The following is an 18,193-nucleotide window of genomic DNA, read 5'->3' as shown; positions in this document are numbered from 1 at the left end:
GTCTTTGATAAAATAAATCCCAATCAGTGTATATTGCTTGGTTTGTGCGACAGTTATAGCGCCTAAAATTTATGTTATATACACTGGAATTTTTATTTTTTATACTACTAATGGTGGTGATCAACGTCTTATAATGGGACTGCAATAGTGTGGTGGTTAATCTGACACTGGGGGAACTAACTACTAGGTTACATGAAAACAGTGATCAGTGCTAATAATATACACTGTCACTGTACTAATGACACTGGCAGGGAAGGGGTAAACATCTAGGGCAGAGGTCTCCAAACTATGGCCCTCCAGTTGTTCAGGAACTACAATTACCATCATGGCTAGTCATGTCTGTGAATGTCAGAGTTTTACAAAGCCTCATGGGACTTGTAGTTCCGGAACAGCTGGAAGGCCGTAGTTTGGAGATCCCTGATCTAGGGCGATCAAGGGGTTAAATGTGTGCCTAACTATGTGTAGAACGTGTAAAGTGTGCTGCTTCTACTAATAGAGCTCTTAGGTTTCCCATCCCTGCCCAGATGGGAAACAGAGAAATTGTTCCCTCTACAGAGTTCTGTGTTGACTGCCAATTGTGATTTATACAGCCAATCAGCAGGTCATGGCCGTGAATCATCGGCCGGGACTTGCTGACAATCACAGTTCATGTACAATCACAGTTCGAGCCAGCACCTTAAACACAGAAATGAGCAGCGATGTATCGGTACATCGCTTTGCCCGTCTTCAGAACATTGCAGGCGGTCCGCAAGTGGTTAATGACTATATGTTGTGTACGCAACACTTATTTAGTAGCATTAATGCCAATTCCACATTTAGCAACATTTTACACCCGTATTTAGAGTGTAACATGTTGCCAAGCACCCTCTACCTTTCACCTCCACAGAGACCTGTGAATAAATAAGTTACATATCACGCATGCCACAGTAGTTATTAATGGAACACAAGTGCGCACTCAAAGTCCACTGACACTTCTTCCACCCCTCTATCTGAAAGCCCATACAGAGGTACGGGCAGAGACCTGGAGGAAGCATTTGCAGGAGCCCGATATTGCACCCACGATCCACTGGGTGAAATGCTTTGCAGGCTCCTGTTGAAAAAAAAATAAATGCTTATTTTCCTGCAAAAATATGTGAATTTATTTTTATTTTTTTTTGGTAAAGGTGAACTTAGCCTATAAAATTTTTCTTCTGAAGTGGTTTATCTAAAATGGCACATGATATAAGCAGAATGAGTCACAGCTTGAGACAGCGTTCCAAGCAAATCCCTGACAACTACTAAGAGCCATCAACCCTGGCTCTTTAAGTGATGAGGATATTTTGGTTTCATGCTTTGTAAAATATGAACTACTATGTATATGCCCCCCCTCCGCCCCTAAAAACAACACATTTTCTTTGAATGTTAAGACAAAGATGCTTTTAATAATACACGTTTTGAACATTGCTCACTTACCATTCTCTTTGCACAAAATGCATCATATCTTCTACTGTGTTTGGTTCACACACCATGTATAGGCCCCAGAGGCCAGTGTCTGTGTAACAGGTATTGAATGACTGGAAACTGTGACACAAGTTTCCATGACAGGTGATCTGTGCAAGTTTACTTGATAAATTCTGCGAAGGTAAAAAAGAAAACATGATATAGACGGATACCTATAAAAGTGCACAAATCCCCATTAAATCTGTTGACGGTGCTTACAGATAATAGGTGATAAACTTGACATCTAAAAATTGACATTGTGTACTTATTCTCAAATTCTACATAAACAAAAATGCAGATTTGTCATGTGGAAGAAAGTACACCCCTGTATTTACACCACTTCTTATCCATGAATTTAGAATCAGGGGTTTCAGATTAGGTGTCAATGTGTAGAACCACTTTAGAGTCTAGGCAAGTGAAACCTGCGTTTGGATATTTCAACACCCTGATGATCCTCCAACTAATGGCTCAAAAAGATGAAATGAAGGGTTATGGACTGACCTATATTTGTAGAAATTTAATGTTTCCACCTGCATGCTCAGAAAGTGTGAATTGCCCTTTAGAACAAAAGCTTTAAAGCAGATCTCCAGCTTTACTGTCTCTATTGCTGTGGCCAAGCTGGACCAAATAACCATTTCCTACTTCAACAAGTGCGCCCGCTGGGGGTGCTGTATAAACCTCAGCTACATACCTTTTACAGCCTTGTGATCTGGCAGTGAGACAAAAAATTCTGATCTCACACCCAGAACAAAAAAGAGTCAGGCTGAATTGTGCTTTTCTACGAATACAAAGTTCATGACGCCGATCCGCCTTGACCAATTAGAAGAAGCTTTGAATTCATTCATTTCTGCCCATGTATGGCTGAGCGCCGCTCAGCCTGACCCTACTTTGCTGCTGGGGTGGGACGAGAAGATCTTCGTCTCACTCCTGGAACGTAAGGCTGTAATACTGTATGTAGCTGAGGCTACATACCGTTTATGCAGCGCATCCAGCGGGCACATATGTGTAGGAAATAGTCTGTGGGGTCAGCTTGCTCCAAACAAACTAGTTAAAAGTGACAGTAAACCTGGAGATCATCTTTAAGACAACCTACCTTCTGACAATGAAAATGCTAGATAATAGTGGTCTCTGCTATTATTGTTTTTCTTTGCGTAGCAGCATGGAGAATGAGAAAAAGTTCTCGCTTTTAACAGAAAAGTTCTTGTTGCTTTTAGCCAGCAACTGACTTATTTCTGAGGTAGAAAAAAAATTAAAAAATGGTCCCAGCACCACAACTCAAACCCATGGAACACAGAACTGGGTTAGAGATAAATGTAGCTGAAAGAAACCCAGTAGAGCCTGGTATACAGCTAGCAAAAGAACAAGAGAAACGGTGCATGCACCTCACTCACCCAAAGAGTAAATAAAGATTAGTGAATCACACTCAGGTCCATATGATAATGTTGAGCAAGGCCACACCTGATTTGCAAAACTGCCAGTGGATCAGCTGGTAACTATCATGGGGTCAAAACACGATCTGTTTCAGTCTAAGTCACTTGTATGAGAACCCGAAGGAAGGTTATTGTCAATATCTTCCTAATGTTGCATCTCCACCTAATTCAACAGGTTGGCAGGCTCTGCACTGAAGTTAATGGAGTTTAAGTGTAGTGTCCTCCACTGAGCACCTCACCTACTCCTAAAATCCTTACTGTCCTCCACTGAGCACCTCATGTATGTACAGCTTGAACTCCATTGACTTTAGTGGAGAGTCTGCCAAACTGTTGAATTAGGTGGCGATGCAAGAGGCATAATGCAACATTAGGAAGATATTGGCATTAAAGTAATACCAGGGAGGCTACAGTGCAGCAGTTCATCTTCCCATAAACTGCCAGGTTGTACCTTTAGGTTCTCACACAAGTGGCTTAGACTGGAACAGATCAGCATTTTAACCCCATTATAGTTACCAGCTGATCCATCGGCTTCCAGAGATTGAATAGGAGCTTGCTTAACATTATCATATGGACTTAATTGTCATTCACTAATCTTTGTTCACTTATTCTTAGTTGAGTGAGGTGCTTGCAATGTTTCTCTTGTTCTTTTGCTGTTATTTCTATTGCTTTTTGGTTAAAATAAGTATTTTGGCTGGTTGTTATTAATGGCAATAGATTTACTTATAAGCACACTTTTCATATACAAGCCTCATGTTTAGTTAGTATACATATACAGAGCTATGTATACTGACTAAACATATACAGTATTATAGCAATTAAAATACAATAAAAACAATTCCATACCACACCACCTCCAAAGGACCGATCCCAATTGCCTATCAATGTGTTTGCCACCATAAGCGGAATAGTGTCAGGATGAGACCAACCAACAGCTTCAACTGAAATGGCAATATGGGCTAATGGCATTTTATCATCATGAACACGGATCTAAACAATTAGCCAAAAATAAACTCTTGTTAAAGGAAAATTAACATCTGAATAAAATCACAGACAAACTTTTATCAGTGGAGTATATTTTTTCAAACAACCAATGTGCTTTCAGTACATTCTTTAGCTCTGTCATATATGCAACTTTCATGTACAGTATTACACATTCTAATGGCATTTCCTATAGGCATCTGAAACCACCAAAACATCAGATTTTCGGCAGCTTCAGGCAACATCAACCTACTTTAGAGAACTGTGCACAAGGTATTAAATGCCTAACACAAATCTTCACATAATTCTGGAACAGAGTGCAATGTTCAACCACTCACCTGTTGAATTTTTTCACCATTGTTTTGTTTAGTAACAGCAGGGGATACGCACAAGGCTTTGTGACCTCATGGTACCTACATGCCAGCTAAATTTGGCTATAAAATGGCCATATGCCCCAATTCAAGGATAATCTGGTGCGCAAGTGAAGACAAGATTTCAGCTAGGAAGACAGACAGATATTTGTATACCATAGCATTGCCAGGATTCAGGGTAACCATGCGCTAAATAGCTAAGCCTACATACAGGCACTAACATGCCTGTTATGTGTTAGCAGTGGCTATTTAGAATCATTAAAGTGATTGTAATTTTTTTTTTAATCGAACATTTACAAACAAGTCATACTTACTTGCTCTGTGCAATGTTTCTGCACAGAGCGGCCCTGATCCCCATCTCGGATACCCCCCCAGGAGCGCCTGGCTCCTTTCCCGTGCCGAGTGCCCCCCATAGCGAGACGCTTTCTATGGGAGCGCTCGTACAGGCTTGCTCTTGAGCTGGCTTTGTGTGCTCATTGACACACACACGGGGGGCATAGCTTTGCCACTGCTCCCTTCTCACTGACTGTGCTTGACAGCAGTGGGAGCAATGCTGCTGTCTCTGAGCCAATGAGGAGGGAGAGAGCTGCTGCTCTTGTGCACATAGCTGGATTGAGATTGGGCTCAGGTAAATAAATATAAGGAGTGTGTGATGGGGAAGCTGCACAGAGAATGCATTATGGTAAAAAACCTTCAATCTTAATATTTACTGAAAGGAACAAGGCATTCCAATTTGTTTGATATTTAAAAAAGTACATTTTTGTGCATGCTCCACTGAAATGGTAAACTGTAAGCAGTCCATATATAAAATATATTTATTATAAGTGAAATATATTCTGTAACACTTACTAAACCACTTAAAATTATAGTGCAGTTATGGTATAGTACCTAAAGTGCAAACTGAAAATACCCTTATGCAACGAAGACATGTCTTAAAGATTATAAAACGGATCTTTACCTCACTGCCCGTGAAAGTGCATGGAAGCAGGGTTTCCCCTTTGTATATTGACGGCAAATTACCAAAATGATACTCTGCCAGATCACGCAACTGATCATGCGACACACCTTTAATAATAATTAAAAAAAAAGTTTAGAATCATTTAATAACACTGGTCTATGAAGTGTAACAAAAATTTAACAGATCTACTTGTCCGAGGCCTTAAAGAGAATTTCCAGTTCAGGATTAATCCCACTGCAGAGCAAGCGTTTCACCTACGCTAAGAGCTGTGATGTAGGGCTTGCTCCCAATAGTGTGCAGTAACGCACATGTGTTAAAGTGGCTTGCATTAGGGTGGGGTGGGGGGGAGTAGGTAGAGGGCTCTCGGAGACAGCACTGGATTGAGATAGAGCTCAAGTAAGTATTTAGGAGGGGGCTAGGCTGAACACGGAAGGTTTTTTACCTTATTGCAAAGAATGCAACAAGGTAAAAAACCTTCTGTCTTAACAACTACAACTACTTTAGGCTTTCAGCTACAATCACATCTGCTGGAAATCTGTTGACACCGAGGATGAACCAGTGTTAACAGTTAACTGAACTTCTGCAACTAAGTGATTACCAATCCACTAAGCAGTCCTAAAAGTGTAAAAAGCCTGTTGTTGCCTACACTGGGGATTTAGCAGAATGGAACACCAACATGTTATTACATGCAAACATAAATAGGAGACTTAATTTTAACAATTTCCAGCTATTTATTATAGACCTTTGACAGACAACTCTAAAGTTATACTCACCACCAGCTGCAGCCAGGACTATTCTAGGTCCTTTATAATGTGTTGTGATGTACTCCACCAAATCATTACGGTTTATGGATCTGGAACAAATATGTATGAAAAGATTACTTACTGAACACATTAGTGTAAATATATTCTGTAAAGTGATGAAAAATCATTTGGCAATCAATACAATAGCAAGAAGTTTGTAGATTACTGACTTATCAATAAACCTACTTGATGTTTTCCGTAGGCCCCAGGATAGTTCTTCCAAGTGCTGTACAATGGTAGGCAGTAGCGTGAAGATAATCAAAGACTACTTCCTGTAGATTTGTCTCCACTTCCTGCATCTCCCTCAGAATAACGCCTCTTTCTCGTTCAATCTCTGCTTCTCCAAGAGTGCTGTTTTGAATGATGTCTGCTAGAATCTCTACAGCTGTAAAATAAAACTCAAAAAGTTGAGTTTTCATTCCAAGACTAATAGCATTACGTACATCACATAATATGACCAAAAAGTACTGAAAAATAGTAAATGCACATGTAACTATAGCTAGGCTATGCACATTTATTTTTAAATATTCTTAACCCCTTGGCTCTAGAGCCTCCCATCTCAGGAGCTTTCTGTTAGCCGTTGTTACCTATCCTAGGAGTGTGCAGCGCGTGAGTTCTTGGCACAGCTGTATTTGCAATGTGGTACGTATAGTTGCAGCTGCTCAGCACCAAGACCCACCCGCTGAGAGGTGGCATTTTTGTGCGACGTCGGCCTTTAGGGGTTTCAGAGGGCGGGGTGGGGTTCATAATCACTGGACCGCTGTGATTGACTGTCACATGATCGGAAAGCCGGTAATCGCAAGCAGCGATCAGGAGCTTTCTGTTAGCTGCTGTTAACTGTCCTAGGAGCGTGCAGGGTGCACGTTCTCGGCACAGCTGTGTTTGCAATGTGGTAAGTATTAGTTGCAGCCGCTTGGCGCCAAGACCCACCCACTGAGAGGCGTCATATTTGTGTGAAGTCAGTGCCAAGAGGTTAATAAGCAGGAAAGTCATTTTTAAAACCAACCCTTACTGTCCTCTCTAGCTGCAGGTACATTGGAGCAAATCATTCTTAAAATTCACGGCAGAAATACTCACGTCCAATACAGCTCAGCCCTCCCTTCCAGCCAAAGTAGTTGCTCTGGGAGGGGGGAGCAGGGCGGCTGAGCTGGCTAAGGAAGACAAGGACTTTAGTCTTTTTTTGCTGTGAACATAAAGGATGAATTTCTTCACAGTAGCTACAGAGGCTACAACCCTCTGTAGCCTGGCTACAGATTCACTTTAAAGCAAACCTATGCAAATCAAAGCAACAGGGTAAACTCAATGTCAACAAAATAAATGCGCCAATCAACTCATTACTAACTTTGTAAAGTAAAGTGCACGTGAATAGGGCTTTTTACAGAATAGAATACAAAAATTCCCAGGACACTTACCAGTTAAGTCAGCAAAAAGATTTGAATTTGGTGCAGAGACACACTACAGGTCTTCAGATTGCCACTGTGCTGTGCGCCCTGTGTGTCTCTGTACCCCCAGACATAACTGCCCTCTGGTAAAGATAGATAGATAATCTAATACATACACCAAGATGGGAACTTGGTTAGATTATAGTTAGGGACCACATTTCAAAAGAACCTAATAAGGCAGCATGGCTTCCATACATATTTGCAAAATGTAACCATCAATAACCTGTACTTTCAATTTAAAATTATGAAAGCGCAAATAATTTGTTTTTGCGCTAACCTTAACTGTGCCCTCTAACCGTACTTAAATTATCTATGCCTCCCCTCTACTGGAAATAAGAGAAAATACCCAGGTATAGGGAACATGTGACAGCATTAGTTCTTATCACTTGGCTATTCAGAAATCAGTGCTATCACATGGGGACAAAGGGAAAGTGGATAGTCCTCAGTCCTAATTAAGCTTCGATTAGGATTTCCTTAAAAAGCGTATACATGTATTTTTCTCCTGGGAAAGGTGGGTAAACTTAGCAGCAGGGGAGCAGTGGGTCTAAAGCCATTTTGACCGAAAACAAATATGGTCCAAAAGCAGAGAATATTACAGGCATTTACTTTTCACAAAAACAGTTGTAATCCTTGCTTGTCACATACCTCTAGGCAGATCTTTGGAAAAAGCCTTTGCATAATATACTGTCTGTTCTCGTGATGTATATGCATTCAAGTGAGCACCCATGTTTTCAATTTCAAGCTCCAGGTCTAGCTGGGAACGCTTCTTTGTTCCCTACGATAATGAGTGCAAAATTAGGAAGTCATTAGAATAACAAGTCAATAAATAACTCTTTTACAATAAAAATACATGGTGACATACTGTAATGCCCCGTACACACGGTCGGATTTTCCGATGGAAAATGTCCGATCGGAGCGTGTTGTCGGAAATTCCGACCGTGTGTGGGCTCCATCGGACATTTTCCATCGGATTTTCCGACACACAAAGTTGGAGAGCAGGAGATAAAATTTTCCGACAACAAAATCCGTTGTCGGAAATTCCGATCGTGTGTACACAAATCCGACGGACAAAGTGCCACGCATGCTCAGAATAAATAAAGAGATGAAAGCTATTGGCCACTGCCCCGTTTATAGTCCCGACGTACATGTTTTACGTCACCGCGTATAGAACGATCGGATTTTCCGACAACTTTGTGTGACCGTGTGTATGCAAGACAAGTTTGAGCCAACATCCGTCGGAAAAAATCCTAGGATTTTGTTGTCGGAATGTCCGAACAAAGTCCGACCGTGTGTACGGGGCATAAAGCATCATGACCACTGGAGCCAACAGTCAAAACATTAATACAGTCTAAACTTAATAAATTTTTTATCATGGTATTTACACCGTTTCTTTCTTCATCAGTTTTTTTAATTTATCATAGCAGAAAAACGAGGCAACTGCATAAAAAACTTGCATTTAAACTTTAACACTGTTACCCAACAGAACATGAGACATAGCCTGCCATGCAAGTAATGGAGCTCCTTATCCACCTTGTCCAGCAGTGGGTGCAGGCCCCCCCTTTTTTTTTTCCCATGATCCAGTGGGCTCCCACAATCCCCAGGGGCATATAAATTCAGCCATTTCCTGTTCCCAGGGGGTCAGGGAGACCATGCCTGGCAGGACAGCAAGGACTGGGCACTATAACTGTCACCAGGTGGAGGGTCACCAGACAGCCAGAGGTTGACAGCACAAGACCATGCAGCTTCATCTTAAGTCCTTGTCACTGTGCTGAGCACTGTGCTAGCTGGCCCTGAAATACAACCTTTTCAGTGGGGTGGCCCTGTATCTTCAACAGCTTCATTGCACAACCATGCCTAGGACTTTTTCCGCTACCTAGACATCCAGACCAGAGGCACCTTCCCTCTGGGGTCCCTTTGGTTGACCGACTCCCTTGGCTTCCAGCTATAACCAGCCTCCTTGTGAGAGAGGTTGCACCGACCCTCTCCCCCCACCACACACACACTTGCAGGGACCATTTTTTGTACTATCTATTTCTAGGGATTTCTTCTCATACTCTGTTCTCTTACTATATACTGTTTTTCTGTACTGTTTTGTTACCTAGTGGCCTTTATGTGAACTAGCCAGCCCTTGTACTACAAGAGTTTCACTGCCTGTTAAACTGTGTCTTCTGCTTGTTGCATACTCCTTTGATATTGTGAACTGATCTTGTGTTCATACAGCAAGCTTCAAGTTGCACATTACTGTTTGACAGATCATCTGGCTAATACCTTTAAACAACATGCATAGAGGAGGGCTGATGGGCCAGGGGATGGGGGGATGTCAAAGAAGAAAATTACTATTTGTGCTATTGACATATTCATAGCAATGAAAAGCTGAGAGAGAATCCTGCAGGAAATACAGCTGTACACGGTTACTTCACAAAGCATCCAGAAAAAAATTAGTAATTTAATAACAATGGCTCCAGTTAACTAGTTCAAAGATTTAAAGTGTTGGTAACCCCCCTAAAAATGTGATCCCATTTCCTTAAAGCATGTATAATAGCACAGTGCTTGTGCTGTGTAATTTGGCCCTTGTGTAATCTAAAATACCTGGCTGACCCTGCCTGGTTCTGCCCTCCCCCCTGTAAACTAACCAAGGTTGATCATGGCTGCTGAGCCCTGACACCGTGGTCAGTTTATGTGCCTCCATTATCCGCAGCTCTCCTCTGTCCCCCCCCCCCCCTCCACCTGTCAGCGCCACTCTGCTCCCCACCATTTTCCTGCTGCTCCAATATCATTATTATACACATCCCATCCCCTCTGTAAGACCCCTTTAACACTGGGGCGGTTTTCAGGTGCTTTAGCTCTAGAAATAGCCTCTGCAAAGCACCTGAAAACCGCCTCCCATTCATTGCAGTGAGACTTATCACACTGGGGCGGTGCACTTGTGGGACATACTGAAAAGTCCTGCAAGCAGCATCTTAGAGGTGGGTTGGGAGCGCTGTAATTAGCGCTCCCAAAACGCCATGCCCATTGGAATGAATGAAGCAAAGCAAAACAGGAGTTTTAACCCTTTTTTAGGGGTTAAAAGCGCCTCCGCTAGCGGCCAAAAAGAGCAGCTAAAACGAGCTGCGCTTTAGTGCCAACGGACGGCACTTTCAGTGTGAAAGTAGCCTTAGTGAACGTTTTGTGTGTCCTAGTGTCTGTGCTGAAAAAAAAAAAAGAAAAATAAAAAAAAGGAAGGAAGAAGAGAGGGAGGAGAGAGCCGAGGAGTTATATGAGCGCTGGGAGATGCTCTGATGTAAGGTATAAATCTGCTGCTTTTTTTTTTTCAGCACAGACACTGGGACACATAACGTTAGCTGCTAACAGAGGGGATGGGATGTTTTAGATATAGTGGCTTCACAACCACTTTAATGTCACATGTAAGGCTTGAAGGTCTTCCATTAAAGTCTATGGGCACAAGTCGGATAGAAGTCAACTTTAAGTAGTACAAGATCCTTTTCTAAAGTCGGAGCGACTTCAGTAGTGCTAATTAAGACAGCTTTCATTGACTAACAGGGATTTCACATGTCATGAGACATGGGGGTCTCACAGTCGTGGCTCGCTGAGCCACCTGGAATGCTGGACAATTCCTTGAATGATCCTGCCTTGAACTCTTTGCTCCTCCCATTAACTTCCTGATTTAAGCCATGTCTCTGCACTTCCTGTTTGCACATTATTGTGCTCCCTCCAGCCAATATCTTGCTTTGTCTCTCCTGCTGCCGTCTGTATCTTCGCTACTATCACTGACCTTTGGCTTGTGCCTCGACCTCGCTTATGCTTAAAGTGGATGTAAACCCCCAATTTTTTTTTTTTTAATGTCATAATGTAGAGCAGGGGTATGCAATTAGCGGACCTCCAGCTGTTACAAAACTACAAGTCCCATCATGCTCTGCCTCTGGGTGTCATGCTTGTGTCTGTCAGAGTCTTGCTATGCCTCATGGGACTTGTAGTTCTGGAACAGCCGGAGGTCCGCTAATTGCATATCCCTGATGTAGAGTATAAGATTTCCTATCATTTGAGCCAAGTCTTGCCACAAATCCAGCTCTGAGCAATCCTTTTTTATTGTTCAGTGAGATAAAACTTGACAAACAGAGAAAAACTTTGTCAAATCCTCCCCCTTGCTGTGAGTGACAGGTGATTTACATCTCGTGCACTAGCCTAAGAGACATGCATTATTTTTTAATTCCCACCCCCACTCCTTTCTTCAGCAGCTATGCAAGGATTGGCTGTTCCACACCTCAGCATTATTTGGCATGCTGAAGTCATGTGGTTACTTTCCTGTCTTTTCACTGGATGTTAGAGATCATAGCAGAAGTTCAGTGTAAGAAATACACAGGAGAAAATGCATATTGACAAGGGGAGTGTAGAGGTGGGCGGGGAGTCTACTGACATCACGACTCCACCCACCGAGCTCCAGACAACAGACCCACCCACAGAATCTGCAGTTTTTTGGGTCTAATAACAGACAGAGGGGAGACATTTGACAGGTAAAGATACATGCAGGAGGCATGTATATCTTTATAGATAATCCCTATGGCAGTAGTTTAGAAAGGATGACATTGGGTTTATATCCACTTTAAGTTATTGACCTGGTTAGTACTTAGACCCCACACCTCTAATAAACCTGTGTCATCAGCCAGGGTGACCTGCTTGTACACCTGTCCTACTTGTCAGTGGGTGCTGCTCCACTGTTATAGCTACTGGCCTCCCAGCTTGACTCCAGACTGTGACAGTAGTCCCTAGTTGTGTCCATTGGAAGGTTTACCTCTTGTTCTGGGGACAACTGTGACATTTTGTATTTTCCCTTACGGTCACCATGACAAATGGGGGAAAGGTCGAATTAATCTCCCCACAGACTGAAAAAAAAAAAAAAAAAAAAACTTGACGAAGGGTATAATCCTTTTCCATGCTATACAAAACTAAAATAAAGCTTTGTCTAGAGATACAATTCCAGTACTCTATAGCTGTCATCATATCAACAGTCAAGTTATTTAAGTATAATCTCGCACATTTGGAATGTTTGTTGCTTTTTCTTCAAGTTCTGCAAGTCTTACCTTAAATGCCATGTGCTCTAAAAAATGTGCGGTTCCATTATTCTTCTCATTTTCATACCTGCTTCCAGCATCAATCCATAGACCCACCTAATTTCAAAGGGCAAAAATGTAAAGGATCGTAATAAATGTTCAAAATTAGATCACATAAATCAAAGCATTGTATTTAATCCAAAGGCACTGGAACACGGAGATGCTTGACAACTGCATTGCCACAAGCCAAGCATTTATTCATGGCTACTCATGCCCACCTCTGTCACACTGGGACCAGAGGCTGTGCCTGTGCATCCGCTGCCTCCCTAATGGCCTTCAAAGGGCTGTCAGCACGCAGCACCTTAAAGTTGAGACAATGCAAAAACGGCTTATTCATCCTAATGGGCATCACTGCCCATGTGAACAAAGCCTATAAATACACAGATCGGCAATCATAGATATCTGTCAGACAATAAAAAAGTGATTAAGACCCAGGATGACTGTAAAACACCAGTCACACAAAATCTTTGTCCAATGAATTTGGAAATGTTGCTCCAATTCTTCTTATAACTAAGATAAGCCCAGCTGTAGTTTGGTGTTGGAAGATCTCTTTCATCTTCTGTTTCAGCGACAACTCTCAGGTACTCAATTTTATAATCCCTATCAGGTTGATAGCAACTGAGTGTATATGTGTATATATATATATATATATATATATATATATATATATATATATATATATATATATATATGTATATGTATATGTATATATATATATATATATATATATATATATATGTATATATATATGTATATATATATATATATATATATATATATATATATATATATATATATATATATATATATATATATATACACACACACACACACACACACACACACTTTTAGAATTGGTAATGCACCTTTGTTTACTTTCCCTAGAGGTTCTTTTTTTTCTGTTTCAATTCCTGGGAAATCGAAACTACTGGATATGTGACGACACAGACTACTGATAAGAACCCAGAAAGCTGCTCAAAATAAACTTTCGTACCAAAACCAGTCTGAACTGACCAGATACTGCTGAATTCTATTTTTTTGCCAGTCACATGATGTATACACCCATTTAACTGTCCCCTTGCTACTAAGAAGATATGAATGCTGATTGGACAAACTATACGATCACACCTATAAAACTAGTGCTTATGCATATTCATAGAGTATATATTGTTAAACTTGATGTTTTTAAGTCAGAGACACTTCCTTCTTCATTCGGCCTGGTAAAGCTGAATATCAGTGTGTGTTGTGTCTCTCCACTGCAGTGAATGAATAAAGCACCTAATTATATTATCTTAAGATCTGGATCTACTATCTCATCTGAATGTCTTGTTTGGAGACTCCCTAACCTGGTTTAAACACAACCTGGAGAGGAAAAAAAAAAAAAAAAAACAGTTCCAACTCCACCCCACTCTATTAAAAATGAATAAACAAGCTTAAACAGTGAGAAACTGTAACATATGATTGGGTTTATGAATGCTATGTAGCTTGTCATAGGACTTAAAGCGGAGCTCCACCCAAAAGTGGAAGCTCCACTTGTTCGCACCCTCCACTGTCATATTTGGCACTTTTTGGAGGGGATGGGGCAGTGGGTACCTGGTTTTGACAGTCACCTGCTCCCACTTCTGGGTAAGATCGCTGAGTATGTCCCCCGATGCCTTCTGGGACTTACACAGGTCCCAGAAGACAGCAGAACTATTTAAAAAGAGCAGCGCGACTCGGGCATGCGCAGTAGGAAACCGTCTGTGAACCCTGAAGACTTCACTGCTGGTTTCCCTTAGTGAAGATGCTGGTGCCTGCCCCCGAAGCATATTGAAGAATCAGCTCAGGGTGCCGACATTGCTGGATCCCTGGACAGGTAAGTGTCCTTATATTAAAAATCAGCAGCTACAGTAGCTGCTGACTTAATTTTTGTTTTGCCCAGACTGGAGTTCCTCTTAAATTCAAAAAAGAAACTTATAAATGTGACATGATACAACAAAACTTACAGTGCAGGTTGATAGTCCAGAATCCTCTGACGCAACTCGCAGTCCATTATTCAGTGTAGTTACTTTAGTCTCCGGAACATTTAAAACAGCTTGTGTTGCTGCCTGCGTAGACCAACATCTGGACAAAGGCTGTGTGTATAGAGATTAATACAAATGTTATATATGTATAGATACATGGACTCCTGTGTGAATTAACTTTTAGCAAAAAGAAAATTCCTCCATTATCCCAAAACATTAATATTAACAGTCTGTTTTCAATCCAGGACAGAGGTAAGTGGCTCTGTACTTCCCTGACAAAAGACTATGCTACAGTGAAATTAATTTATGGCACTTCACAAAAGGGGTCAAGAGGGCGGATCTGAGAGAGGACACAATTATGTAAGCTACAATTCATTTATTCAAAGCTTTTTTTTTTTTTAAATCTTTTTATTGGTGTTAAAAACACATACAAACAATTAACATACAACATACAGGTAGAATGAAAGGTGACCCACACCAGGGTACTGTTTATATACACTTCTAAGGAATCAAGTCAAATAAGATGTGTCTCAACTTAAAGCGGGGGTCCACCTATCTATCGTTTTTTTTTTTTTTTTAGTTCATTCACCAACTTTTCTTCTCAGCATTACATACTCACATATTGTGTGTAATATGTCCGCCTGTGTCAGATTTCGTCGGAAAGAATAACTTATATTATTCACTGCAGGCGGTTTCCATCTTCATTGTGGGCATTTGAAGCCCACAAGCATTTATTTCCTGGATGTGGTGAATGCTGTGCTCCCAGCATTCACTGCTCGTTCCCGCACATGCTCAGTGGCATCCTGGGAAGCCTGAGACTAGCTCCCAGGAGTCTGGGAGAGGCTAGAAACACGCCTACTCCCACGGGAGGAGAACCAGGAAGTGCAAAGAAGAATAGAAAAATAAAAGGTAATTACAGCGATTTAAAATTTTTTAAACGGCATGTCAGCATCTAGGCAAGGAAGAGAATACATACAGATATTGTTCAAAATTTGGGTGGAACCCCGCTTTAAGACAGAAAAGGTGAGGTTCCCTTTTTAGCTTTTGCAATCAGCAAGATTCAAATCTACTTTGCTCCCTATTGCATGCAGCATTTTAATGAGGAAGGACCTCTGCAATCTCCAAAAATAAAAACATTATGCCGTGGACAGCTCTGCTAACCATTTAGACCACACTTTGGTGTACTTTTTGGGACAGCCTCTGTTGCTATACGTTTCTTTGTGGAGAGGTAGGCATTTATTCGAAGTTTAAAGATGAATTCCTGGTATGGATATTTTTACATAGTTACGTTGGTCCAGCTTGGAATAATGCAACTATGCATAGACCATATCTGTGGGATCTCCACTAGCTTCTGGATCCCGTGCCAAGCAGCTGCCCTAACTGCATTGAGAATATAGGAGGTCTATCGCTGGGCACAAGTGCCATTCAGAAAACATTTTCTCAATTAATTTAAAATGTTCTTGGACTGGAAGAGGTGGAGATGGTGACTTCACCACCCCGCCTCCTAACTCATCCAATCAGAGACTGCTTTGCATTCATTGGAGAAAATGCAAAGCAATCTCTGACTGGTGTCTGTGCCCAGAGCACTACGTCCTGTGTTCACAATGCAGCTGCTGGGCACAGGACCTTGCCACAGGCATGGTATATGCAAAATTATTAGTCCAGACCAGACCAATGTAACTATGTAAAAATAAACATATCTGGAATTCATCTTTAATCTGCTTACATTTGCCATCCCTGCTTCCTTATGCCACCCCCACCCTTTTATCAATTTTCTAATGCAATTATTAAAGAAAACCTTGCCATTTTCATTACATGCCTTATTTCAGACTAAGTGACATCATTTCTGGGTCTCTGTACTTCTCCATGCAATGCAGGGAGATGATGGCTGGTGGAAGGGGTTGGCAGGGTGCTGTACATAGCTTCCTGAAAAGGGAAGCTGTGGTAACGCCCACATATTATGCAGAGACTCCGTGACAGAAAGATGCGAAATTTGGTGAACTAAATGGACAAGCCAGGGTGAGTAAAGAAGGGCTAGATGATGCAGGAGGTCCCCCAGTGAGAAATGAAGGTGGTCTCTATCTTCAATTGCTGCAGCTTCTAATGCATACTGTGAGAAGTTTGCAATGAAATCTGAGTAAGCATTTTCATTACAGCAGAGGAGCCTGTAAAAAAGGAGTAAGGCTGAAGGAAAGGCTGGAGTTCAGCTTTAGACTGCAAATAATGGGCTGTCAAGCTTATCCTATGGCTTGATTATTTAGTCACTAACCCAAACCAGTATGCAGAAAAAACCTAACCTCCCATCCTGCATACTGTTTCCAGGTCAGTGACTCGCCGGTGTGGATGAGTTCAGCTGTGTTTGGATCCTAGTCCGAACCAACCCGAGCGAGCCCCCCATGAAGCTGTCACTGTACACAGTCAATCATCTGTGGTCAGGGTATTTCCGACCCGCATGTACATAGAGCGTGTACACAAGCAGCTGCTTTGGCCTCTTAAAAAGGAATTTCACCCAAAAGGGGAAGTTCTGCTTGTTTACATCCTCCTCCCCTCCACTGCCACATTTGGCACTTTTTTTGGGGGGGGGGGGGCAGGTACCTGGTTTTAATATTTACCCCCTCCTACTTCCGGTCAGGTTACTGCAGCGATCGAAGCAGAAGTTCACCCCCTCTCTTTCCCCCCGCAGCCTTCTGGGACACATCACAGGCCTCAGAAGACTGCGGAACCATTCCCATAGCGCAGCACGGCTCGCGTGCATTCCCGCAACACACACCCCATTGGTAAAGGCGCACAGCAGTGCCATTCGTTTTCAAGTGGCACCCCAACGTACCTTGCTAACACGTGTATTTTTGTGAGTGCCAAAACTCCTTAAAACAAAGTACCATGCGTTCTGGTGCAGTGCGGAAATAAAAAGGCTCATGCCCATGTGTGTTTTTTGCGCATCGGGCATGCCAGAAAAGTTATTAGTCTGCTCTAAACGCAAAAATGCGTGCGCACCATCCCACCCTCATAGGTGTACAAGGGAGCTCAGTGCTGAAATATAGAAGTCACTATTGTTCTCTAGCCTACTGATCACACACTACGCCTGGCTCTATGTTACATTGTCCAGTCTCCTTCACTAACAGCAGTGGCACATAACTGGGAGCCATGACATTATTACAGGAGTCCCATGCGAGCTGAATACCCTCCCCACCCCTTTTGTCCTATGAACCTCCTGGTATACCTGTGACCCCCTCGCCACTCCGCCGATCACTCTCCGTCCCAGGGAACCAGCGAATCTCAGCATGGACGCCGCCATCTTTCCAGTACTACTGCTCGTGACGTCACGTCCGCCCCTACACTTGCCTTGTCATTGGCAGTCAGCAGAAATCCCCGGCTAGTGCTGGTAGAGATATAAATAAAGGAGATAGCGGAGAGCGGTGTGCTACTGACTGTGTGATAGAACACTCTCAGTCTCTGAAATAGTTCTTTAGTATTATATAAGCAGCCTATTACATAAATCACCTCATGGATCATTGTATGTCACTACTACCTCAGAGTACCACCAGGGGGTTGGGGCTCAGAAGCTGACAGAATACCCTTAGCCCTCATTCACACTGGAGCGTCTTGTCATTTGATTTGGCT

General features: G+C 42.1%; 1 protein-coding gene across 1 annotated transcript in view; it reads right to left on the bottom strand.

The window, feature by feature from the left end:
- PMPCB (peptidase, mitochondrial processing subunit beta) overlaps window positions 1-17,941 on the bottom strand; it is a 32,549-nt gene extending 14,608 nt beyond the window's left edge. Inside the window, exons 1-9 of the mRNA XM_073619609.1 lie at window positions 17,793-17,941; window positions 14,555-14,683; window positions 12,540-12,626; window positions 8,107-8,236; window positions 6,206-6,404; window positions 5,990-6,069; window positions 5,217-5,323; window positions 3,753-3,896; window positions 1,453-1,613 (exon numbers count right to left, since the gene is read on the bottom strand). Of these exons, the coding sequence (XP_073475710.1) occupies window positions 1,453-1,613; window positions 3,753-3,896; window positions 5,217-5,323; window positions 5,990-6,069; window positions 6,206-6,404; window positions 8,107-8,236; window positions 12,540-12,626; window positions 14,555-14,683; window positions 17,793-17,867 (1,112 nt within the window). The 5' untranslated portion in view covers window positions 17,868-17,941. The remainder of the gene's footprint in view (window positions 1-1,452; window positions 1,614-3,752; window positions 3,897-5,216; window positions 5,324-5,989; window positions 6,070-6,205; window positions 6,405-8,106; window positions 8,237-12,539; window positions 12,627-14,554; window positions 14,684-17,792) is intronic.
- Window positions 17,942-18,193: the final 252 nt, after the last annotated feature.

The sequence above is a fragment of the Aquarana catesbeiana genome, linkage group LG03 (assembly GCF_042186555.1).
Source record: "Aquarana catesbeiana isolate 2022-GZ linkage group LG03, ASM4218655v1, whole genome shotgun sequence".
Taxonomy (NCBI): Eukaryota; Metazoa; Chordata; class Amphibia; order Anura; family Ranidae; genus Aquarana; species Aquarana catesbeiana.
Note: the sequence above shows the minus strand (reverse complement) of the source record. Positions and strands in the feature narration are given on the sequence as shown.